Genomic DNA, 27,170 nt, shown 5'->3' on the forward strand with positions numbered 1-27,170 from the left:
TGATACATCAGGGCGGTTTGTTTACAAAGGGTCTACCGGGAAACGCGAAAATCGAAACTCAGCTATCTGAGGGCCTACCGCGAACTACGTTTGACGTGTTGCCTTTCTGTTACACTTACGTACGAATTTACAAGTGCGACAGAGAGGTAGGCCCCGTGTCTCTTTATCGCTCAAATACAAGAGTGATAGAGGTTAGATAACAAAATTTCGACTATCGTTTGCGGTAAACCCTCCGATTGTGAGTAATTGTGGTAGTGGCGCCCCCTACGCAGAGTTTCGCGTAATATTCCCTATTGTGTTAGTGACAGCGAGATAAGACTGGTGATACTTCCAAAATATAGGTGCATCAGATTAGTAGTGGCCTAAAAATTAATATAGATGTCAGGAATGATATAAAATGTTTATTCACTATAAAAACACAATATAAATTACTCAAAATAAAATTGAATACTAAACTAATCTAAATTAAAATACATCTAAATACGGCCTGAAAGATGCTGGCAGCATTCCCTCGCTGAATGACAATACTTATGCGCTGCGAGAGAAAGCTGTCAGCTCTCTGGTCACCCGTAGTATCAATGAGCTTTTTAACTAGTTTTTAGGGTTCCGTACCCAAAGGGTAAAAACGGGACCCTATTACTAAGACTCCACTGTCCGTCCGTCCGTCCGTCCGTCCGTCTGTCACCAGGCTGTATCTCACGAACCGTGATAGCTAGACAGTTGAAATTTTCACAGATGATGTATTTCTGTTGCCGCTATAACAACAAATACTAAAAACAGAATAAAATAAAAATTTAAGTGGGGCTCCCGTACAACAAACGTGATTTTTGACCGAAGTTAAGCAACGCCGGGCGGGGTCAGTACTTGGATGGGTGACCGTTTTTTTGCTTGTTTTGCTCAATCTTTTGTTGCTGGTGCGGAACCCTCCGTGCGCGAGTCCGACTCGCACTTGTCCGGTTTAAAAAAAAAACCATATTATTTATATATATCGTTGTCTGAGTACCCACAACACAAGCCTTCTTGAGCTTACCGTGGGGCTTAGTCAATTTGTGTAAAAATGTCCTATAATATTTATTTATTTAAGAATAACTAACCTGATAGAGACAATGGCACATGCTCCTCAACTGCGGAGGGAATTTGTCCGCGGAGTTGATAATCCTGTTGAAGACCTCTTTGGTGAGGTCTATCAGGTTGGAGCGGTTGACTTCTATGTCCTGCGATGGGTCCAGCCTGGAACAATAACATATACTCTAGAGCAATGAAAAATATCGATTTGAACAGAATCATCCTCATCATCTTCCTCGCGTTGTCCCGGCATTTTGCCACGGCTCATGGGAGCCTGGGGTCCGCTTGGCAACTAATCCCAGTAATTGGCGTGGGCACTAGTTTTACGAAAGCGACTGCCATCTGACCTTCCAATCCAGAGGGTAAACTAGGCCCGTATTGGGATTAGTCCGGTTTCCTCACGATGTTTTCCTTCACCGAAAAGCGACTGGTAAATATCAAATGATATTTCGTACATAAGTTCCGAAAAACTCATTGGTACGAGCCGGGGTTCGAACCCGCGACCTCCGCATTGCAAGTCGCACGCTCTTACCGCTAGGCCACCAGCGCTTCATCGATTTGAACAGAATAAAACACTTTAAACTCTCGCACTTTGTACACATATTTAATCACAGAAACGGGTCTACCGCGTTATAGTTTCATTGTTTTTACCTTAAATTCCGACTTTTCAGCTGAGTGGCACCAGCTGTGGTCACGGATAGACTGACGTCCCAACAAATGTCAACGGAGATATTAGTAAAACAACACTGAACTACCCGAAATTAGTTTATAAAAATGTTCGGGGTTGACAAAGAAATGAAACCAAATGACACAATTATGACAATGAAACTATAGTTTGTCTGTCTGTCTCATTTCAAACATAGAGAGAATCATACTATCTTTGTCTGACACTAGTACTAGAACCCAAAAGAAAAGGATGAGTATAGTTTTCCTGGTTCTTACTGACTGACGAATTGGTTTGACCAACTAACCCTCATTCTGTAATCTGGCCCTATTCACGCAAATAAATAATTTATGATTTATATTGCGGTAGACCCGTTTCTGTGATTAAATAAATATGTTGAAAACAGAATTTTCGTAATGAAGCAATTTCCATTATTGTCCTTTCTGTCATGAAACTATACCCTTTGCTTGCACAAAATTAATGCATATGGTTCTGTGTATGCATGTGATTTGTGTCGCGTGTTACCCGGTAGCGTCAAAACGACTGAGCCGATTTTGATGTATCAGATTTCGATCATTCTTATGACGCGGGTCACACAGGCTACATTGTAAACGTAGTTTTTTTATGAAAAAAAAAAAGATTTTCCTTGTTCTATTGTCAAAATATTGACCTGGCAGGATCCACCTCGAAGCTCAGATCAGGCTGGTCTACCTGTTCTAGCAGCGCGGTAACCAGCAGTTCCAGCAGGAAAACCAGGTAACCGTAACCATAGACCTTGTCAAAGGGATGAAGAATAACATTTACAAAGAGCTAAATGTACAAACCTGGCTGGATCCACCTCGAAGCTCAGATCAGGCTGGTCTGCCTGCTCTAATAACGCGGTAACCAGCGGTTCCAGCAGGGAAACCAGGTAACCGTAGCCATAGATCTTGAAGCAGAACGCCATGATTTTACTCCCTAGGGAGTTGCCGCGGAAGAGCGTCTGCATACAGTCCGACACCTGATAAACAGGGAAATGTCACAGTTAATTTCTATTGGGAAAGTCCCTACAACTTATCCGCTTTGCCTAAAGGTTGACTGGTAGAGAATGCCTTATGTCATTAAGTTTGCCTTTTATACAGTTTGTTTTATATGTGCAATAAAGATTAAATATAAATAAATATTCTACCTTTTCAAGTTAAGCATGTCATCATTAAGTTTATATTTAGAACAACTGAAATTTGTATAGTAGAGCTGACTCGAAAAACATGATTGTTCCTAAGTTTAAATGTTCCTTCTCTTTTTGTGCTAGTGGCGCCCCCTACGCAGAGTTTTGCGTAACATTCCCTATTACTCGCTTGCATACCTCAACTTCTCTGTAGAAGATGTTCCAAAGCAGTGCTGCTAGAAGATGCTTAACATCGAAAAGAGTGAGGAACACACGAGCTTATTCGTCCATTTGTATTTAAGCGACTCCCTACCTTATCTATTACACATAAGGTTCATTTTCGTTCGAAGTTATTTGACAGAATGTAGATCAAAGTGAAACTACAACTTCTACCCTACTGCCATACACTTAAAGTCCATTTCTGCTTGCTCACCTCAACTTCTCTATAGAAGATGTTCCACAGCAGCGGTGCTAGTAGATGATTAGCGTCGAAGAGAGTGACGAACACACGAGCCAGATCGTCCATTAGTATTTAAGCGACTCCCTACCTTATCTATTACACATAAGGTTCATTTGCGTTCGAAGTTATTTGACAGAAATGTAGATCAAAATGAAACTACAACTTCTACCCTACTGCCATACACTTAAAGTCCATTTCTGCTTGCTCACCTCAACTTCTCTACCTATAGAAGATGTTCCACAACAGTGACGAATACACGAGCTTATTCGTCCATTTGTATTTAAGCGACTCCCTACCTTATCTTACACATAACACATAAGGTTCATTTTCGTTCGAAGTTATTTGATAGAGATGTAAATCAAAGTGAAACTACAACTTCTACCCTACTGACATACACTTCTGCTTGCTCACCTCAACTTCTCTATAGAAGATGTTCCACAGCAGCGGTGCTAGTAGATGCTTAGCGTCGAAGAGAGTGACGAACACACGAGCCAGCTCGTCCATTTGAGATGTGCTGACGACGTTTGCCAAGGCCATTGCTATTGGGAGCTCGCCCTATCAACAATAAATACAATATAGTTGGTCAAACCAATTTGTCAGTCAGTAAGAACCAGGAAAACTATACTCATCCTTTTCTTTTGGGTGCTAGTACTAGTGTACGACAAAGATAGTATGATTATCTCTGTCTATGTTTTAAATGAGACAGTCCTTTGACAAACTATAGGTACTCTTTATTACACACCTCAATAAAAGAAAACAATCACAAATAATTGAAAAAATAGTATTTTATGCAACCGTTGTTTAAGAGAGGTCAAAAAAGGCGAGTGGCGTGAGTAACAATTTGAGGCGAAGCCGAAAATTGTTAATAAAGACGCCACGAGTAGTTTTTGACTCAGTTAAACAACGTTGCATACAATACTCTTTCTACGACCAAGCACTTACTTTGAAATAAAATTGTAAATTTTACAAATATTTTTCATTCGTGAAGTAGCAAAAATGGATGGTACGGGCGGAAAAAGAATGAATGAAATTAAAAAAAACATGTCTATGGTTCACTTCTTTGTCAGAGATGAAATTTAAAATAAGGTTGGCAACAATGTATTTCATTCAATATTTTTTAAGTGGTCATTGCACGAAGTATCGAAAAAGTGCCAAAAAGATACTGCGTGTATGCACAAATGCTTTTTTGGGGAATAGACTAAAGACTTGTCTTGACAACTATAAGGTAGGGTCTTAAAGATGTGTGCATGACCCTTTAAATGACAAATAAAAGTACGGGAGTAGAAAAAAAACATAACGAAACCCGGCAATGGTTAGATCACAAGTCCGGATACTTTTTATGTGCGGTCTAACAATTTAAGTAAGCAATAGGGATGTTGACAATTTTTTGGAACTGGTTTCATTTTGTAGATAGACACGTAATAATTACAGAAAAAAATATTAAAGAAATATATTCATTAATTTTGAATAAAAAAACATGTATAATAAGTTTCGTGATTAAATTTCGCGCCTAAACGCTCCAAACTGTCACGTGACCTTGATGACGTAACGGCGTTTTAAACAAACTGCTGTCAGTCATTTTATTAAATTCTTGATATGGCAACTGACAAATTTTTTTTAAAGCCTTAAACACTAGGGATGTACCGACTAGTCGCCGACTAGTCGGGAAAGCCGACTATCCGGCCACATATTTTGTAGTCGGCGATTAGTCGGCGACTAGTCGGCCTATTATTAATAACAGAAAGCAGGACAGAAATACAATAAAAAGCCAATATTAATCAAATGTTACATGCCCATTTTACTCAAATACGTAGTACGTACTTAGGGTACAACATGAGCTTGTGGTTATATTAAATTCATGTATTATATCTATTACGACGCGTATTAATTGCATTTAATTTACACTTCAAAAATATAGGTAGTTAACTGATTAAACATACAAATTATAAACTAAAATAAACCTAAGAATGAGTAAAAGTAACTTAACAAATAAAATATCGTTCTAATACTCCCTGCTATGGTAAAAACATAACATGCTATATATTCGCGATTCATGTCAACATCCCTATAATAGTTATTTTTTTAGCAAGGAGGTAAAGTGGAATCTTGAGCAAAGAAGTCTTGTGTTGTGGTTAACCAGAAAATGGTATTAGGCTATCTGACGACAAAATGTATATTCTCTGATCCTACCTTATCAGAGATCATGGTGACCAACTGCACTAGTTGCTCGAAACGGTCGGCGAGGACAGTCTCCGCTAGGGTATCAAACTCTGTGCCCTGTTGCAGGATTTTAGTCAGGACTTCCATAAAAGCAGCTCTGGTTTGTAGGTCCCGATGGTAACCCAGATCTGAATGAGAAAAATGTTATTGTTAAATGAGCATTATTTGTATGTTACGAATCCGGATACCACGTGACAGGCATTGCCTAGTGTGGGTCCACAGGACATTGACAAATGTTAATAAGGTTTTTTTATTTTAAATAAATATTAGTATTCTTATATCAGTACACCTTATAAAACAAAGTCCCCCGCCGCGTCTGTCTGTGTTGTATGTATGTTCGCGATAAAATCAAAAACTACTGAACGTATTTTCATGGGGTTTTCACCTATCAATAGAGTGATTCTTGAGGAAGGTTTAGGTGTATAATTTGTTAAGGTTTTGTGTAACTCATGCGAAGCAGGGGCGGGTCGCTACTCGCTAGTCTTATCATATTTGTCAATGAGTCCTAAATAATGCCAAAAAAAACTCTTCCACTTTACCAAATGATGGTTTCTCGAGAGCAAATGCCCGAGTTATTACATAAAAAACCCATATCACTATGCGTGCCAATAATATTCGAAGCCGATATGGGGATTTTCCGCTTTGTAGCGAAAACGGATACGAACAGAAAACTCGCCTTAGTCACTGGCAGTGAATGTGTTAAGGCTGGTGATGGTGTGTTCCCATTTCTCAAGACGTGACCGCCAACATACACGAGGTGGGGACGGATGAAATGATTCATATGAATGCACCTATTCCCATTTGTGCCCGGCGGGGACAAATGGGAATACACCCTGGTGAAGATGGCACTTACCTATGCTATGCATGAGCCCGGAGTCTATATTAGCGCTTAGTAGATTAGACATGGCTTGTATGGTAGCGTTACGCAGCGTTTTAAGTGTGCCCGGGCCTTCTGCCATTCGCATTTGGTTACATTGGACAAGTGCTAAAGGTGTTTACGTAAGTAAAATATTAAAAATATGTATGTATAAGCTTACCTATGCTATGCATGAGCCCCGAGTCTATATTAGCGCTTAGTAGATTAGACATGGCTTGTATGGTAGCGTTACGCAGCGTTTCCAGCCTCCCCGGCCCTTCGGCCATCTCCACTTCATTACAGTCGTTCAGTAGGTTCATGAAGAGAGTGAAGTACCTGAAAATAATTTCACATTAAAACATTCGGTTACCGCGATAGTTAGTGTAAGTGTAAGGCCTGAGTGGACGCTCTTGTTGTGCGTGCAGCGGGGCGGGGCGTGCGGCGTGCATGTCAAACAAATGCAAACGTATAGTAGCGGCCTTAGTGCACGCTGCTCAAATTCCTTGGGAGCTCGACGCCACGCTGCACGCTCCGCCGAACGCTCCGCTTCGAGCGTCCACTCAGGCCTTACACTAAGGCCTGAGTGGACGCTCGAAGCGGAGCGTACGGCGGGGCGTGCAGCGTAGCTGTGGGCTCACGCGTGATGTGAGCAGCGTGCACTAAGGCCGCTCCTATACGTGCGCATTTGTTTGACATGCACGCCGCACGCCCCGCCCCGCTGCACGCACAACAAGAGCGTCCACTCAGGCCTTACACTTACTCATAAAATAAAACTATTAAAACGGATTATATCGGACGGATTGTAACGGATTTTCTTCAGTCCACCGTTGACCATGAAGGCTGTAAAGCAGCGGTCGGCAACCTGCGGCCCGTGAAACTGTCACTTGCGGCCCGCGAGCCTCCCTGGCTATTTTGTATGTAATATTGACAAACGACAATCAGGGATGTTGCGAACATCCGCATCCGCATCCGCAACCGCGGAACATCCGCATTATTTTCAACATCCGCATCCGCATCCGCATAAAATCGATGCGGAGCTTATGCGGATGCGGATGTTGAACAAGTCGGTACAGGAACGTCTTAGCGGCGGCGTAAGTGCTAGGTAATTTCGTCGGGTCTCTATTGGTTCACATAAATTTTTTGTTCCGATTTTATCAGTCCATAACGTTTTCCATCATAATTTTTATTAGTCATATTGTCAATAGTCATAAAATTTAACAATAAAAATTGGAGTTCCGATTTTTGCAGGTCATCATTATTGTTAGTCATAAAATTTGTTACTCATAATATTCAAAGTCCAGATGGTATACCATTACATAATGTTGAAGGCAATAAACTTGATTATAATAATTGTTGTAAGGTCTTTTATCGCAGATTATAATGATAAGTAGGAGGTCTCTGTTGCTTTCCATAAATATTATGTTCCGATTTTTTTAGTCCATAACGTTTTCCATCATAATTATTATTAGTCATATTATCATTAGTTATAATATTAAACATTACAAATTGCATTTCCGATTTTTGTAGGTCATCTTTATTGTTAGCCATAAAATTTGTTACTCATTATATTCAAAGTCCAGATGTTACCATACCAAATGTTGAAGACAAATAAACTTTATAATAATTGTTATAAGGACTTCTTTCGCAGGTTATAATCTTAGATAGTCACGTGATTAGTTACGCTACGCTACGCGGGGCTCCTATTTCTGCTCTGAGGGACACAAGGTAACTAACGAACCTACCTGAGGAAACAGGTTTTTTTGTTTGACTTACTGATTTCCCCGCCAATTCTTATTTTTCATGTAGCTAATCAAGCCATTTCGGCCCGCTAACGAGTCGACAGAACCCCGCTACGCGGGGCTCCTATTTCTGCTCTGAGGGACACAAGGTAACTAACGAACCTACCTGAGGAAACTGGTTTTTATTTGTTTGGCTTACTGATTTCCCGCCATTTCTAATTTTTCATGTAGCTTATTAAACCAATTCGTCCCGCCAACGAGTCCAGGGGTCCTACTTCCACTCTGAGGGACACAAGGTAACTAACGAACCTACCTGAGGAAACAGGTTTTTTTTGTTTGACTTACTGATTTCCCCGCCAATTCTTATTTTTCATGTAACTAATCAAGCCATTTCGGCCCGCCAACGAGTCGACGGAGCCCCGCTACGTAGGGCTCCTATTTCCGCTCTGAGGGACACAAGGTAACTAACGAACCTACCTGAGGAAACAGGTTTTTTTGTTTGGCTTACTGATTTCCCCGCCAATTCTTATTTTTCATGTAGCTTATTAAGCCAATTCCTCCCGCCAACGAGTCGGCGCGGGGCTCCTATTTCCGCTCTGAGGAACGCAAGGTAACTAACGAACCTACCTGAGGAAACAGGTTTTTATTTGTTTGGCTTACTGATTTCCCCGCCAATTCTTATTTTTCATGTAGCTTATTAAGCCAAGTCGTCCCGCCAACGAGTCGACGGAGCCCCGCTGCGCGGGGCTCCTATTTTCGCTCTGAGGAACGCAAGGTAACTAACGAACCTACCTGAGGAAACAGGTTTTTATTTGTTTGGCTTACTGATTTCCCGCCATTTCTAATTTTTCATGTAGCTTATTAAACCAATTCGTCCCGCCAACGAGTCCAGGGGTCCTACTTCCACTCTGAGGGACACAAGGTAACTAACGAACCTACCTGAGGAAACAGGTTTTTTTTGTTTGGCTTACTGATTTCCCGCCATTTCTTATTTTTCATGTAGCTTATTAAGCCAATTCGTCCCGCCAACGAGTCGACGGAGCCCCGCTACGCGGGGCTCCTATTTTCGCTCTGAGGGACACAAGGTAACTAACGAACCTACCTGAGGAAACAGGTTTTTTTTGTTTGGCTTACTGATTTCCCGCCATTTCTTATTTTTCATGTAGTTTATTATGCCAATTCGTCCCGCCAACGACTCGACCGGGGCTCCTATTTCCGCTCTGAGGGACACAAGGTAACTAAGGAACCTACCTGAGGAAACAGGTTTTTTTGTTTGGCTTACTGATTTCCCGCCATTTCTTATTTTTCAAGTAGTTTATTAAGCTAATTCGTCCCGCCAACGAGTCGACGGAGCCCCGCTGCGCGGGGCTCCTATTCCGCTCTGAGGGACAAAAGGTAACTAACGAACCTACCTGAGGAAACAGGTTGTTTTTGTTTGGCTTACTGATTTCCCGCCATTTCTTATTTTTCATGTAGCTTATTAAGCCATTTCGTCCCGCCAACGAGTCAACTATTTCCGCTCTGAGGGACACAAGGTAACTAACGAACCTACCTGGGGAAATAAGTTTCTTTTGTTCTAATTCGTTTCTATACTGATCGCTTAAGACGTAATTTACATTAGGTAAAATCGGGAGTCTTTTACCATTTCATAACGTTTTTCATCATAACTTTAATAAGACATATTACCGAAAATCATAATGAAATGAACTTTGAAATAAGTACCTAATAGTAGAGAGAGTAGAGTAATAATGACATAATATGAAGGATGTTATTGATTTGGTTTCTTAGACGTAATTCACTTTAGTCATTAAAACGATAATGATTAACGACCAATTAGTCCATTAAAATATATGCCTGAAAGTATTTCTGAATAATTATTGATACACCTTTGAATGTTATACTCATCAATTTTATAATCTCTGTGATTTATTTTGTGTGTTTAATATTATAGCTCTTTAATATTATGAATATTAAACTTTATACTTGACTAATATTATGACTATTGATGTTTATGTCCATAAATCATAAGGATATCATTTTCTGACAATCGAAATTCGAAACAGTAAGTTTATGGGAAACAAAGGGATGACATTAAAAAGATATGATTAACGACCATTAGTACGATGAAATATATGCCTTAAAATATTTCTGAATAATTATTGATAGATCTTTGAATGTTATACTCATCACTTTTATAACTTTTGTGATTATAGTGTTTAATCGTATCTAGAGTAGAAAGCGCGAAAAACTTGGGTATGCTATTTGACGGGGAAATGCGATTCATAGAACATATCAACCTTAAGATCCGAAATGCTTTTTATAGAATCAAAACATTGTATCATGTTCGAAAGTACCTATCTGAAGAGATCAGACAAATACTAATGGAATCCTTAGTTCTCTCCCATTTCAACTATTGCGACATCGTATACGGACCAAGGCTTCTTAATAAAACAAAAAAATCTATTCAGCGGGTGCAAAATGCATCTATGCGTTTCTGTCATAACATTCCAAAGCGAGCGCATATTACACCGTACCTAAATGATAAAGGGCTCCTGAACATGGACAATAGGCGGCGATTACATTTAGTCTTCACCATCCGTAAAGTCATCGAGTTCGAAAGGCCAGGTTATCTCTATAATGAACTAAAATGGGTAAAGGATATCCGCACAAGACCTCTTAGAAGTACGAGAGAATACAAGTTAATACCTCCCCGACATAGAACCGCATCGTTTAACTGTTTTAAATTTGCCTCAGCAAAAATCTGGAACGACCTACCTCCGCCACTGCGAGAACCAATGATTCTGGTCAAGTTTAAAAGCCTTGTAAAAAAACACTTACTTGAATTACAAATGCAAACATAAAAAAACACAAAAAAACAGTGAGATACATATATATATATATATACATACATACATACATACATACACACACTCCCAAATCACGTACATCACCAGCTACCTTAATACACACAACCACAGTAACATCAACAGATGACACTCATAAGCAGTTAGAATCACACGACATGCTAACCATTTGACTGTGATATTGTAATATGCATAGTTTTTTAGATTATTGCTATTTCATAATTACTCATAATTTTTACATTACTTTTGTTTCTAATATAAGTAGAATGCGTAACGGCTCAGGAAAGATCAACATGTACTCCGTCAGACCTTCAACAAAAAGGGACCAAACTGAAAACCAGCGCTGGACGCCAGTCTAGCACATGCTGAGCTTTGGTACCCACGGCCAACATGTCTTGCTAAATTTGATTACCTATTAGATTAGACAATAAGTTAATACTTAACCTAGAATAAGTTAGTACATCCTAACCTAGAATTTAGGTATTGTTTGTATTGATATCTTTTTGTACCATCAACCTATCATGTTTTGGCAATAAAGTGATTTCATTTCATTTCATTTCATTTCATTTCATTTCATTTCATTTCATTTCATTTAATATTATAGATCATTAATATTAGAACTATGAAACGTTGTACTTAACAAAAATTATGACTATTGATGATTATGTCAATAAATCATATAGATATCAATTTCTGAGTATCGAAATTCGAAGCAATAAATATGTGGGAAACAAAGGGATCCCAATTTGGTCATTACCTATAACGAAATCGTCTAGATCCAGAAAAGTCGGCGAAGTTACTTGTTTATTAAATGTAACGCACCTATATTCTTGCTCAAATACTAAACGTTTGGTTTTTTTAATAAAAAAATACTAAAAATGTAATATTTGACGTTTTCTAAGTACCTAATCTTGACATCCGCATCCGCATCCGCATCCGCGGATGTGAGCCTTTAAAAATCCGCATCCGCGGATGTCAAAAAATCTGCATCCGCAACATCCCTGACGACAATGTCTGATAAAGTCATAAATATTAGCCAAGTACGGCCCGCGTCAACTTCGTTAACTACTATGTGGCCCTTGGCTGCTAAAAGGTAGCCGATCGCTGCTGTAATAGTTATATTTCATTAAAACATTCATTAAAGAAAAAGGATAAACAAAATGCATTCAGTTTCGTCATGTCCCTATCGTTCCGTAGCATTTTAAATCAGTTAAACGGAGAAAAAATACTTCATATATATGTGGGTTTTCAGAAAAAAAGGGTACCATTTACTTTTTGTGAAATAAATAAAATGAAAGAAAGTGGCGCCCTCATTTAATTTCTACTATTTTATGTCGCACGCACTGTAGTGAGATGCACTATACAGGGTGGATTTTCTTTTTGGGTCAATGAGGGCAGCTACCAGCTCCCGTGCTGCTACGAGAAAACGGTCTAAGAAGACCTTCCCTCAATTTTAAATTAATGAAGATTGGCTTTTACAGATTTTGAAAAAACATACAGGGTGCGAGAAAAAGGTCATTTTTGACAAACTTTTTTTTTATGCCAATCGATCCCATTCCTATTAAGGATCAAAAGCTTGTATGGAACCAAAAAGAAATTTCCGGCTAGAAAAGCCACAAATCGAGGAAAACTTTTCCCAATTTGTATGAAAATGAAAACTTTTATTTTTCACATTTTTGTATGCCAATCGATTCCATTCCTATCCAGTATCAATAGTTTCTTTGGGGTCAACTTACGGTAATGTACTAAAAAGCCACAAATTAAAGAAAACTTTTTCCATACATTTACTATGGAGAAAACGTGAAATTTAATTCACATTTTTCTATCTGGCCAATCAGTCCTGTTACATTTAAAGACCATAATAATATAATATATAATACTGTATGAAGACATTGCTGTAGAACTAATGGGCGAGATAGAAAATTGAGAATAACATTTCACATTGGCAACACTCACTTAAGGAACAGCTGGCTCTTCGCCTCCATCAGATCCCCCCGGTCGGACTCCTCGGGCTGCAGCGGCAGCCCCTTCAGCAGCGCCGCCACCGCCTCCATGCACGCCTGGTCCAGCTCCCTGCAGCATACCAAGTATCTGCGTGAAGAGAGGTTGTAGCTCGTACACCGTCCACACATAGCCATCTAGCTACGATATACCACAACACAGGACAAAAACGTATCAAAATTTGACTTTGACCTTGACCTTTGTATGTGACCTTGACTTTTGCATTTGACCTTTCCTATTAAAATTGATCTAAACTTCCAGCAACCGCAAAAAAGAATAATAATAATAAGCATGCAAACGCAAAATAAAACGATTGACCTTAAATCACATTAAAAATGACCTTGAGGCTTAACATTGCCTCTAAACATGATCCCACATAATAGTATGACTAAACTTAAGTAATAAAAATCAAAAATGTCAAAATCACTGCCAAAAAAGCGTAACGCAAATAAGACCAATGAATGAATGGAATGAGAGATAACACGTTAAGGTTAAGATCGCTTCAGCCTATCACCGCCTCCATGCACGCCTGGTCCAGCTCCCTGCAGCATACCAAGTATCTGCGTGAAGAGAGGTTGTAGCTCGTACACCGTCCACACATAGCTAGCTACGATATACCACAAGACAAAAACGTATCAAAATGTGTCTTTGACCTTGACCTTTGTATGTGACCTTGGCTTTTGCATTTGACCTTTCCTATTAAAATTGATCTAAACTTGCAGCAACCGCAAAAAAGAATAATAATAATAAGCATGCAAACGCAAAATAAAACGATTGACCTTAAATCACATTTAAAAATGACCTTGAGGCTTAACATTGCCTCTAAACATGATCGCACATAATAGTATGATCAAAACTGTTCATTCAAATGTCAAAATATCTGCCAAAGAAGCGTAATGCAAATAAGACCTTAACATTAACACGTTAAGGTTAAGATCGCTTCAGCCTACCACCGCCTCCATGCACGCCTGGTCCAGCTCTCTGCAGCATACCAAGTATCTGCGTGAAGAGAGGTTGTAGCTCGTACACCATCCACACATAGCTAGCTACGATATACCACAAGACAAAAACGTATCAAAATTTGTCTTTGACCTTGACCTTTGCATGTGACCTTGGCTTTTACATATGACCTTTACGGGTAAAATTGACCTGGACCTCCAGCAAACGCAAAGAAATGACTACAAGAATCACAAAAATATAGACCTTGACCTTTTGAATTGACCTTCAATATTATTAACATTAACCATGAAATTTTAGACACGCCTTAAGGTTTGATCTTGGCCGGTCACTTTCACTTTTACCATTTATTTGACCTTGAACTTTACATTTGACTATTCTCCTACAATCCTCATTGAAACTGTATTTGACTAAATTATACTTTGTCACTCAAATGTCAAAGCCCCTGTTAAAAACGCGCTACGCTGAAAGCGACCTTAACATGACAGAGTTAAGGTTAAGATCCCTTCAGCAGCGCCACCACCGCCTCCATGCACGCCTGGTCCAGCTCCCTGCAGCATACCAAGTATCTGCGTGAAGAGAGGTTGTAGCTCGTACACCGTCCACACATAGCCAGCTAGCTATACGAACACCACTACACATTCAAAACACAAAAAATGGTTTAAAAAAAAACTTGACCTTGAGATTTGAACTTAGCATTAAAAGTTAGACCTTGACCTTGAGATTTGACCTTAGCATTAAAAATTAGACCTTGAGATTTGACCTCAGCATTTAAATTTAACACTTACACATAACCTTGACCTACATTTTTGAAAGCTACAATTTTATTTGACATCGACCTTCAACTTTAACTAAAACCTTTGTATGTAACCTTAGCTTTTGCATTTGAACTTTACGATTAAAATAACCTGGACCTCCAGCAGCCGCAAAAAAAACACAAAATAAGCATGCCAAAGCAAAATAGACCGATTGACCTTAAATCACACTACATAACAAGAAAACACAAAGAAGTGACCTCTGATTTTGACCTTGACGTTTACCTTGACCGTGACCTCACTCCATAGAAATTCCAAACATGCAGAAGCAAAACTGAATAACGTTATGTGTGCGTTGTATACAGGTTTTACACACATAAAGAACTGCTTCGCAAAGCTTATATATGTGATACATACAACCACTATTTTTTGCCCCAAAAACATCAATAATTAATGGCCTTTGCGTCTATTCCAGACGATTTATGGTGTAACACCGAAGAAACACCGTTTTATATTTCATCTAGGTATAAGCATAGAGAAATAGAAGTAAAGAAAGAGTGGGAACTCCATACATTTCTTACCAAAACTCGAGTTATTCCGTAGTCGACATCTAGCGTCAAGTAGCGGATATTATCAATATAGTTTGTAGCTTTCTAGTAGCCCGAAGGCTTATCCTATTGTCTATTGTTCAGTAAAACCGCACGTGCTACTTACCTGCAAAAAAGGGTCTTCATTATTCTATTTGGCACCTGAGCGCGGGCTAGTCCAACCCTCATAAAACCAGTGTAGGTGCGCTCTCCGATAACGCGCCTTTGTTACGCATCTCGATGACACATTTTAGACTGGTTCTGTAGCGTTCGACTCGCCGGCACTCAGTAACGGAAGTACTGACCACACACGTCTTAACAAAATATTTATCCATTAGTTCATTTTGAATCTTATTGCAATTTCCATAGGAGTTGTAATTCAATTACCTGGGTAAAGTGAAGCGATTTTTATGCAGGTGGTTGTGGCACGTGGCGCGAGCGGTTTTACTTAACAATAGACAATAGGATTAGCCGTCGGGGTCTATTAGAAAGCTACAAACTATACCTGGATATGGAAGAGGCGTCGGCCCGCAGCGGAGGCGCGATCTGGTGACTGGTGCCGAGCACCCAGTCCGTCACGTACTCCACCATCTTGTTACGGAACTTCATCTCCTAAAGAAAATAAAACAGAAAAGCTATTCATTGTTGAATCAACTTTTTCTTGTCACTATAGGCCTAGCACATGATTGGCGCGACAGTATCTCGCGAGATAGACTACCCGTCTTTTACAAGCTTTTATTTAGTTTCACCCAATGATTTATAACTCAAGATAGGTTATAGGCGTTCCAAAATTGAAGCGCTTACCTTGTGACAAATTGGACAAGTTGCCTTTAGTCGCGGCTGGACAAGCGAGAAATGTGCACGTGCTAACGAGCTCCCGCACACCGAAAGAGAAAGAGACGACCTTATGTTTAACAACAAGTGTGACAAAGATGGATGGAATAAGAAAATTTATCAAAAATAACAGATTCCTTCGTAGGCACAGAAATAAATTATAGAAGTATTTTGCATGCATGACAATGCAATATTATTATGACATAGAGCTGATCTGATGATGGAGCTGGAAGGTGGCCATAGGAACTCTGTGATGAAACAACGCAACCTAATTGTGTTAGGGGTTTTTAGAATTGTCTCGATGAGTATTAGTTGTCTGTCGTAAGAAAAGTACAGGCAGCGATAAAAACTTGTACCAAAAATGAAATTTTTGCCAAAAACTTATTACTATGTTAATTAAAGAGGGACGGGTAGTCTAATCTCACCACGAGATACTGTGCCAGCCCGGCTGGTTGCCATGGTTACGGAGCCCTTTACATAATGGGCAATCAAACAAGAACGATAATATAACGTCGTAGGTTTAGGTACAAAAGTTCTCCCAGCAATGTGTCGCAAGTGTCGCAACGCACAAAGGTTGATGTTGCGCGCGGTTGACGTCTTTAGCGTTATTTATTTATTGATTACTCAAATAAGTGACACGGCATTACAGTAAAAACCAAGGCACTATGAAACTACAAATAAGATACAAGAAAAACAAATAAAACTACAAAAAAACCAATGACAAATTAACTAAACATTAGATTTGGGCGACTACGTAACCGTTAAGCTTTGGATTCCTCCAAAAGCGGTGACGTCATATAGCGGCCGCAAAAAGACGGCCGTTTTTAGTTACGGTGACGACATGTGGAAAGTACCACGGCGTCATAACACACCGTCAGCCATCAAGGTCAAACGAAACGTATCCAGACCAGCTATCATGGTCGCATTTTTATCACTTGTCATGCTATGCGTCACTTTCGCACTTACATATTTGTTAGAATGTGACAGCCATGGTGACAAATGATAAAGAGCCGGCCATCTTAGCGCTACAGGAGAGAAAATGTACGGTGTTGATTTAGCTTTACTAATTTACTTGGAGGATGAAATATCATCAGAAAAGGAAAATAATCGTAGTACGGAAGATCATTTATTAAATCTTGTGGTACAGAAGGTGCATTTGAGATTTTAGTACAAAATGGCTTCACCGCTATCTAACAAAACGTTCACGAAACTATCGACACCGTCATGACGGCCGTCATGCAAATGGCGGCACCGCTTTTTGACGTTACGGTGTCGATCACCGCCCTCTAGGAAACCGCGCCATTTGGTTTACATAGACACCGTTCTAGTGACGTCATTCACCGCTATATAACGCCAGCTATATGACGGCACCGCTTTCGGAGGAAAGCAAAGCTTAAGCGTCGTCTGACTCGGCGTAGGGTTTAGGGTTATCATCATCATATCCTCCTTTTATCGCCCACTGCTGAGCATAGGCCTCTCTTCGAGTACGCCACTTATCCCGGTTCTGAGCCAAGGAATTCAGGGTTATGAATCAAGTAATAGTATTTTATGCAACCGTTGTTTAAGAGAGGTCAAAAAAGGCGAGTGGCGTGAGTAACAATTTGAGGCGAAGCCGAAAATTGTTAATAAAGACGCCACGAGTATTTTTTGACTCAGTTAAACAACGTTGCATACAATACTTTTTCTACGACCAAGCACTTACTTTGAATAAAAATTTGTAAATTTAACAAATATTTTCAATTCAAGAAGTAGCAAAAATGGAGGGTACGGGCGGGAAAAGAATGAATAAATGAAGGAAATTAAAAAAATCATGTCTATGGTTCACTTATTTGTCAGAGATGACATTTAAAATAAGGTTGGCAACACTGTGTTTCATTCAATATTTTTTATGTGGTCATTACACGAAGTATCGTAAAATCGCCAAAAAGATACTGCGCGTATGCACAAATTCTTTTTTGGGGAATAGACTAAATACTTGTCTTGACAACTATAACGTAGGGTTTTAAAGGTGTATGCACGACCCTTTAAATGACAAATAAAAGTACGGGAGTAGAAAAAGGATGTAATCTCACCTGTCTGAAGGCCAGGTCGTCTCTCCTTCTCATCATGGCTTCGACCACTTGGCAGAGCTTCGTTTTGATGTGCACGGATAGCACGGTCATGTCTAAATGACGAACGTATCTGAAACAAGTGAATTTTAAATAATTATTCATAAGGCCCAGCCATACAAGCGAAGCGTCCAAAATTTGCCACTGAAATTTGAACCTAAACTGTAGGAAATAGAGTTGATTTTGCGTTGGTTTGAAAATTGAACGAAACAAAGCAAAAGCGACTCTGGCGGCCTAGCCAAGGTGACAATCGCTATCGCTTCGCCATCGAATCGCGTTGTGTCTCTTTATCACTCTTCCATATTAGTGCGACAGTGACAGTTGCGTTTCGATCGCTACGGAGCGTAAGCGATTGGCGTGTTGGCTACGCGGCCTGTTCCAATTGAACATGGTTTAAATTACATCGTACTGAATAGGTACTATAAGTTGGACATGGGCCTTAGGAGGATATAACAAAAACAATAAATAAAAACAACTTAAAGTTACAATTAAACTAAGTACAAACTAGTCTAAAATAAAACTAAATAAATCTAATTTTAAATTATAATCGGGCCGCATAAATTTATAACTCTATGGTCGCTTCTACTTTATTGTGGACGGGCGAAGACATCGCACAATTCTTCGTCACTGAATTAAATTGATTTGAACCTTTTGCGCAGTAATTATAGTCCATATTGAAATAGCACCGCTTGCGAGCAAACGCGGAAACACCAACCACGGCGTTGACATTCCAATATAGACTGTAAGTACTGTACAGAAGGTTAAATTTCGTTTGTCTGTGCTTGTTTAAAAAATATTATCATTAGATCGCCTGACTATAGACGTGTTCCACAATTGAAATTTAATTTGGCGAATATCTCGTAGATAGGTAAGCGTGGTGAGCAGTTCAATATTTTTTAGGGTTCCGTACCCAAAGGGTAAAAACGGGACCCTATTACTAAGACTCCGCTGTCCGTCCGTCTGTCTGTCACCAGGCTGTAACTCATGAACCGTGATAGCTAGACAGTTGAAATTTTCACAGATGATGTATTTCTGTTGCCGCTATAACAACAAATACTAAAAACAAAATAAAATAAATATTGAAGTGGCTCCCATACAACAAACTTGAGTTTTTTGACATTTTTTAACTAGCGACCCGCCTTGGCTTCGCACGGGTTAACAAATTATACATAAACCTTCCTCTTGAATTACTCTATTTGAAAAACCGCATCAAAATCCGTAGCGTAGTTTTAAAGATCTAAGCATACATAGGGACAGACAGCGGGAAGCGACTTTGTTTTATACTATGTAGTGATGGTACGGAACCCTTCGTGCGCGAGTCCGGCTAGCACTTGGCCGCTTTAGTCAGGCGTGTCTCACTCCGCGATTTCGTCGCTTTGCTACAGGTAGCTAAAAGTACATTCGTTCCGCCCCAATTTTGGGGAAAGCCATAAGCCGCGCGTGGCGCTGTCGCCACCTAGCGGCCATATCTGTGCTGATCGTAACAGACGCGTTTTGTTAGAGAGTGAGTCTTCTATACTTAGTACTATTATTTATTCTGTGGTTTAGTTTACCTCACTATAGCAAGCATGAGTCCCTCTATAGACGTGGTGCTGAGGTGCTCCGCAGGTTGTCCTGTCTTCTTGTTATCTAATATACTCTTCATTATAAATATCGTGTGTTCCACGAACTGAGTGTTGATGTCGGTCAGCATTACCTGCGAAAGAGGACCTTGAATGTAGAGCTATAAGGTTGATTTTAGAGCGACACATACGGAAAATTTGCAGTTAAAAGCTAATGGCGTTATACATAAACGGCTGCTAACTTAATCAGTCGATGATCGTTGTTTGTCCCTACCTGTCGTTATGCCATAGAGAGGGACAAACGACGATCTTCAGTTGATTAACTTAGCAGACTTAGGATCCCTGGATTTAACAAAATAAAACCGGCCAAGTGCGAGTCGGACTCGCGCACGGAGGGTTCCGCACCATCAACAAAAAATAGAGCAAAACAAGCAAAAAAACGGTCACCCATCAAAGTACTAACCCCGCCCGACGTTGCTTAACTTCGGTCAAAAATCACGTTTGTTGTATGGGAGCCCCACTTAAATCTTTATTTTATTCTGTTTTTAGTATTTGTTGTTATAGCGGCAACCGAAATACATCATCTGTGAAACTTTCAACTGTCTAGCTATCACGGTTCGTGAGATACAGCCTGGTGACAGACGGACGGACGGACGGACGGACAGCGGAGTCTTAGTAATAGGGTCCCGTTTTTACCCTTTGGGTACGGAACCCTAAAAATGGTTTTCAAAGCCCGATTTTTGTGTGGTCTTAAAGTTTTTTCACGAGCCTTTGTATCATTTAGTCTTCTACCTAAACCTTCTGATTTGAAAATTCTTTAGGAAGGCCATCCAATATCACTAGGCACTAAGGGATATTTTATGACGCATCGGGTGCGTCATGGCGTCGCTAAAGGGCTTTATGAGAACTATGAGACACACCCGCTGTTGTTGGTTGAATATCTTGTCAATAATGGCTTTAATCTGGTCGAACAGGATCGGGTAGAGCGCCGGCGACATCTCGTGGCCGACCAGCTCTTTCACATGGCTTTGTATCATTTAGCCGACTAACTTCAGTAAGTAATATAAGTTTCACCTTCTATCGTTAAAATCGCAAAGAGGCAAAAATAATGCCATGACGCACTTGGTGTGTCATATAATTTGCGAAAGGTTTGTATGTGATGCATTAGCTCCGCCAAGGTCTCGCTAAGGACACTTGCGATGCTTCTAAAGCGTCATATCAGTGACGCACCAGGGGCGTCATGGCATCGCTTAAGGGCTTTATGACAACTATGAGACGCGTCATGTCACGGATTTTAATGACGCACCAGGCGCGTCATGGCGTCGCTAAAGGGCTTTGTGACACACACCTGCTGTTGTTGGTCGAAGAACTTGTCAATAATGGCCTTGATCTGGTCGAACAGGATCGGGTAGAGCGCCGGCGACATCTCGTGGCCGACCAGCTGCTTCACGTGGCTTTGTATCATTTAGCCGACTAACTTCAGTTAGTTAATAATAATATAAGTTTCACCTTCTATTGTTAATATCGTAAAGAGGCAAAGATAATGCCATGACGCACTTGATGTGTTATATAATTTGCTAAAGGTTTTTATGTAATGCATTAGCTTCGTCAAGGTCTCGCTAAGGACATTACGATGCTTCTAAACTTCTAAAGCGTCATATAACGGATTTTTGTGACGCACCAGGGGCGCCATGGCGTCGCTAAAGGGCTTTATGACAACTATGAGATGCGTCATGTCACGGATTTTAATGATGCACCAGGCGAGTCATGACATCGCTAAAGGCTTTATGACAACTATGAGACGCGTCATGTCACGGATTTTTGTGACGCACCAGGCGCGTCATGGCGTCGCTAAAGGGCTTTGTGACACACACCTGCTGTTGTTGGTCGAAGAACTTGTCAATAATGGCCTTGATCTGGTCAAACAGGATCGGGTAGAGCGCCGGCGACATCTCATGACCGACTAACTCATTCACGTGGTTTTGTATCATTTAGCCGACTAACTTCAGTTAGTAATATAAGTTTCACCTTCCATTGTTAATATCGGAAAGAGGCAAAGATGACGCACTTGATGTGTCATATAATTTGCTAAAGGTTTTTATGTGATGCATTATGTCTGTCAAGGTCTCGCTAAGGACATTACGATGCTTCTAAACTTCTAAAGCGTCATATCACGGATTTTTGTGACGCACCAGGGGCGCCATGGCGTCGCTAAAGAGCTTTATGACAACTATGAGATGCGTCATGTCACGGATTTTAATGACGCACCAGGCGAGTCATGACATCGCTAAAGGCTTTATGACAACTATGAGACGCGTCATGTCACGGATTTTAATGACGCACCACAGGCGAGTCATGGCGTCGCTAAAGGCTTTATGACAACTATGAGACGCGTCATGTCACGGATTTTAATGACGCACCAGGCGCGTCATGGCGTCGCTAAAGGGCTTTGTGACACACACCTGCTGTTGTTGGTCGAAGAACTTGTCAATAATGGCTTTAATCTGGTCGAACAGGATCGGGTAGAGCGCCGGCGACATCTCGTGGCCGACCAGCTGCTTCACGTGGCTTTGTATCATTTAGCCGACTAACTTCAGTTAGTTAATAATAATATAAGTTTCACCTTCTATTGTTAATATCGTAAAGAGGCAAAGATAATGCCATGACGCACTTGATGTGTTATATAATTTGCTAAAGGTTTTGATGTAATGCATTAGCTCCGTCAAGGTCTCGCTAAGGACATTATGATGCTTCTAAACTTCTAAAGCGTCATATAACGGATTTTTGTGACGCACCAGGCGCGTCATGGCGTCGCTAAAGGGCTTTGTGACACACACCTGCTGTTGTTGGTCGAAGAACTTGTCAATAATGGCTTTAATCTGGTCGAACAGGATCGGGTAGAGCGCCGGCGACATCTCGTGGCCGACCAGCTGCTTCACGTGGCTTTGTATCATTTAGCCGACTAACTTCAGTTAGTTAATAATAATATAAGTTTCACCTTCTATTGTTAATATCGTAAAGAGGCAAAGATAATGTCATGACGCACTTGATGTGTTATATAATTTGCTAAAGGTTTTTATGTAATGCATTAGCTTCGTCAAGGTCTCGCTAAGGACATTACGATGCTTCTAAACTTCTAAAGCGTCATATAACGGATTTTTGTGACGCACCAGGCGCGTCATGGCGTCGCTAAAGGGCTTTGTGACACACACCTGCTGTTGTTGGTCGAAGAACTTGTCAATAATGGCTTTAATCTGGTCGAACAGGATCGGGTAGAGCGCCGGCGACATCTCGTGGCCGACCAGCTGCTTCACGTGGCTTTGTATCATTTAGCCGACTAACTTCAGTTAGTTAATAATAATATAAGTTTCACCTTCTATTGTTAATATCGTAAAGAGGCAAAGATAATGTCATGACGCACTTGATGTGTTATATAATTTGCTAAAGGTTTTTATGTAATGCATTAGCTTCGTCAAGGTCTCGCTAAGGACATTACGATGCTTCTAAACTTCTAAAGCGTCATATAACGGATTTTTGTGACGCACCAGGCGCGTCATGGCGTCGCTAAAGGGCTTTATGACACACACCTGCTGTTGTTGGTCGAAGAACTTGTCAATAATGGCTTTAATCTGGTCGAACAGGATCGGGTAGAGCGCCGGCGACATCTCGTGGCCGACCAGCTGCTTCACGTGGCTTTGTATCATTTAGCCGACTAACTTCAGTTAGTTAATAATAATATAAGTTTCACCTTCTATTGTTAATATCGTAAAGAGGCAAAGATAATGTCATGACGCACTTGATGTGTTATATAATTTGCTAAAGGTTTTTATGTAATGCATTAGCTTCGTCAAGGTCTCGCTAAGGACATTACGATGCTTCTAAACTTCTAAAGCGTCATATAACGGATTTTTGTAACGCACCAGGCGCGTCATGGCGTCGCTAAAGGGCTTTGTGACACACACCTGCTGTTGTTGGTCGAAAAACTTGTCAATAATGGCTTTAATCTGGTCGAACAGGATCGGGTAGAGCGCCGGCGACATCTCGTGGCCGACCAGCTGCTTCACGTGGCTTTGTATCATTTAGCCGACTAACTTCAGTTAGTTAATAATAATATAAGTTTCACCTTCTATTGTTAATATCGTAAAGAGGCAAAGATAATGTCATGACGCACTTGATGTGTTATATAATTTGCTAAAGGTTTTTATGTAATGCATTAGCTTCGTCAAGGTCTCGCTAAGGACATTACGATGCTTCTAAACTTCTAAAGCGTCATATAACGGATTTTTGTGACGCACCAGGCGCGTCATGGCGTCGCTAAAGGGCTTTGTGACACACACCTGCTGTTGTTGGTCGAAGAACTTGTCAATAATGGCTTTAATCTGGTCGAACAGGATCGGGTAGAGCGCCGGCGACATCTCGTGGCCGACCAGCTGCTTCACGTGGCTTTGTATCATTTAGCCGACTAACTTCAGTTAGTTAATAATAATATAAGTTTCACCTTCTATTGTTAATATCGTAAAGAGGCAAAGATAATGCCATAACGCTTTTATGTAATGCATTAGCTCCGTCAAGGTCTCGCTAAGGACATTATGATGCTTCTAAACTTCTAAAGCGTCATATAACGGATTTTTGTGACGCACCAGGCGCGTCATGGCGTCGCTAAAGGGCTTTGTGACACACACCTGCTGTTGTTGGTCGAAGAACTTGTCAATAATGGCTTTAATCTGGTCGAACAGGATCGGGTAGAGCGCCGGCGACATCTCGTGGCCGACTAGCTCCTTCACGTGGCTTTGGATCTGTTGGCCGAAGCGTTCGTTGCTACATAGCAGGAGGCGGAGGAGTTGGCCGATGAATCTGTGGATAAGTTTGATTTAGTATCAGTGGTACAGTCAGCGGCAGAAGTTGCTAAGCGGGCGAGGTGTTCAAAATTACCTTGACGCGCTCTTATAGAATAGAAATAGAAATTAATTATTGTCAGACCACAGGTAAAAAATATAAAAGATGTTAATGATAATAAATCCTTTTCCGCAGTCTACCATATTTATGGTGTACAATATTTAATATCATGCACTAACTACATGCAGTCAAGTTATTCTCTTAATAACAAAGTCGCGTCAAGATCGTTTTGAACACATCGCCCGCTTAGCAACTTCTGCTGCTGTTGCTATCACTACTATTGCTGACACCTACAAGAATAGGTCCCTGGTCCTAGGAGGGATGGGGCCCTGTCGTATAGATTTAATAGGGTATTTGACAACTAGTCAAATCAGTTTCTTTTTTCGAACTGTCAAAACGATTTTGCTTCAATGGAATTTATATGAAACCACTGACAATCCAACCTGTAGACTGAGCTTAGGCCAATTCTTTCATGAAACCGATGCTGCCAAAAATACGGGGGTGCGGGGGGACGAGGTGAGCGAATCCCGTGCCGTGATTGGTCCGTTCAAAGACACGGACCAATCACGGCACGGGATTGACTCGAAGATGGAGTAACGCTACCGTATGTGTGGCAGAGGGGGTAGCGCGAGTATGCTATGTCTAGAGGTTGGATTTTCTGTGTATGAAACACTAGCATGTGACGTCACGATCAAATTACCTACTCTTTATAGTTATACACGGGTTTTAAAATAAAAATTGTGTCTAAAAATAACTGCTGTCTACGTTTTTTTTATTAATCTTCTGGTGCTTTATTTCATGCATCGACTGCATCGTGTAAAATAATTTATTTTAAATACAGTATAATTTTCATTTTCATTCTCTTTGGTTATAGGTTACATTACATTAGTAGTAGTCTTAAAGTACATATTATTTGACATAATATAATTGAAACCTGTGTCGAAACGTCGGTAAATAAAAGTAGCAAAATAAATACACGATAGACCCGATTGTGACGTGATTTAATATGTGTTCATTGAACGAGAAAATTTTAAATGTTATATAATATTTTTCCATCTATTTGTAATAAAAAATGTAGTAGTGTTTGTGTATTAGGTACAGAAAACAATTTATGGAGATAATGTTTTGAATAATTAACTTTACATAATATTTATACATATAAGTTTAAAAAAAATTGACTTACTGTGTGACAGGGCAGTACTGGACTTCTTGTGAGCTGTTGGCCAATACATTGTATTTCCTCGAATCTGTTGACAAAAAGTACATTCTAGACAACTCGTTCAACCACATGATAAACAAAGAGTATGATGATGATGATGATGATGCTATGATGAAACAAAGAGTGAAAACAATTTGTGACTTATATGTACCTCTCGAATAAGGTCTTAACCTTTCGCCGTAGACTGATATATAAGACATACAAAATCGGGCTCATTTCGCCGCTGTCTGATAAATAAGACAAAACTTTTAAATAAGAAAAAATAATACCTACACCAAGTTATTGTATAGCCCCCCGGCGACACGAGCACGCTCGATGACGTATTCTATGGCGGTTAAAAGGTTATATATTTCATCCGTAGAAAGAGGCGGCAAATTTGAAAGACCTAGGCGCGAAGGGTCGGTTTCCACACAAAATTTGAATTTCGCGTCTTTTTCTACTGATAAAATTGGTTTACCATATGTGGCCTTCCATCAGAGAAGGATCCTAATGCTCTATGTGAAATAAGGACCTTATTATCAGAATTTCCGATGAAATTTACGTAAAAAATTATTACACTTGAATCATAAGGACCCTTCTGTGTTGGAAAGCCATATATTATTACCGTGAGCGTGAAGATGGGACCAGACGGTAGACGGCCGCCGCTGCAAGCATACTCCCCCGAGTGCGCATAGAAACGATGTGATGTTAGCCCACTCTTGAATCTGCATCTGTTAATTACAAATTTAATCAATATTTATATAAAAAAAAGGTTAACCAACCATCTATATCTCTCTCTCCTCCAAGCTATATATCCCATATGGTGATGGGGTCAGCCACAGACAAGACATCCTCTAGACTGAGCATAGTAACGCTACCCCCTCTGCCACTCATACGGTAGTTTTACTCCATCTTCGAGTCAATCCCGTGCCGTGATTGGTCCGTGTCTTTGAACGGACCAATCACGGCACGGGATTCGCTCACCTCGTCCCCCCGCACCCCCGTATTTTTGGCAGCATCGGTTTCATGAAATAGTTGCTCTAAACTCATTCTAGAGGATTCCTAGTCTATGGGGTCAGCTTTCCGTGTCTTTCGCTTCCACTTCGCCCTATCCTCGACGTCGCTTTCGGATACTTTGCCACAGTATAAGTAGTAGTATTATCATACAGAACGGACACGCACCGCCCCGCCCCGACTCGGATTACCTCGCCCCGCGACTGGCCGCGACATGAATGTGTGCGTAAGTCGCTCTACTGA

General features: G+C 40.5%; 1 protein-coding gene across 1 annotated transcript in view; it reads right to left on the minus strand.

Moving 5' to 3' along the window:
• The window catches only part of LOC134660418 (neurofibromin), a 122,207-nt gene that overhangs the window by 72,057 nt on the left and 22,980 nt on the right, over positions 1-27,170 (minus strand). Inside the window, exons 19-30 of the mRNA XM_063516158.1 lie at positions 26,539-26,644; positions 25,899-25,962; positions 24,502-24,673; positions 19,811-19,953; positions 18,222-18,330; positions 15,821-15,927; positions 12,972-13,088; positions 6,594-6,748; positions 5,527-5,684; positions 3,748-3,891; positions 2,554-2,729; positions 1,095-1,230 (exon numbers count right to left, since the gene is read on the minus strand). Of these exons, the coding sequence (XP_063372228.1) occupies positions 1,095-1,230; positions 2,554-2,729; positions 3,748-3,891; positions 5,527-5,684; positions 6,594-6,748; positions 12,972-13,088; positions 15,821-15,927; positions 18,222-18,330; positions 19,811-19,953; positions 24,502-24,673; positions 25,899-25,962; positions 26,539-26,644 (1,587 nt within the window). The remainder of the gene's footprint in view (positions 1-1,094; positions 1,231-2,553; positions 2,730-3,747; positions 3,892-5,526; positions 5,685-6,593; positions 6,749-12,971; positions 13,089-15,820; positions 15,928-18,221; positions 18,331-19,810; positions 19,954-24,501; positions 24,674-25,898; positions 25,963-26,538; positions 26,645-27,170) is intronic.

This window comes from Cydia amplana, chromosome 27, assembly GCF_948474715.1.
Source record: "Cydia amplana chromosome 27, ilCydAmpl1.1, whole genome shotgun sequence".
NCBI classification, from domain to species: Eukaryota; Metazoa; Arthropoda; class Insecta; order Lepidoptera; family Tortricidae; genus Cydia; species Cydia amplana.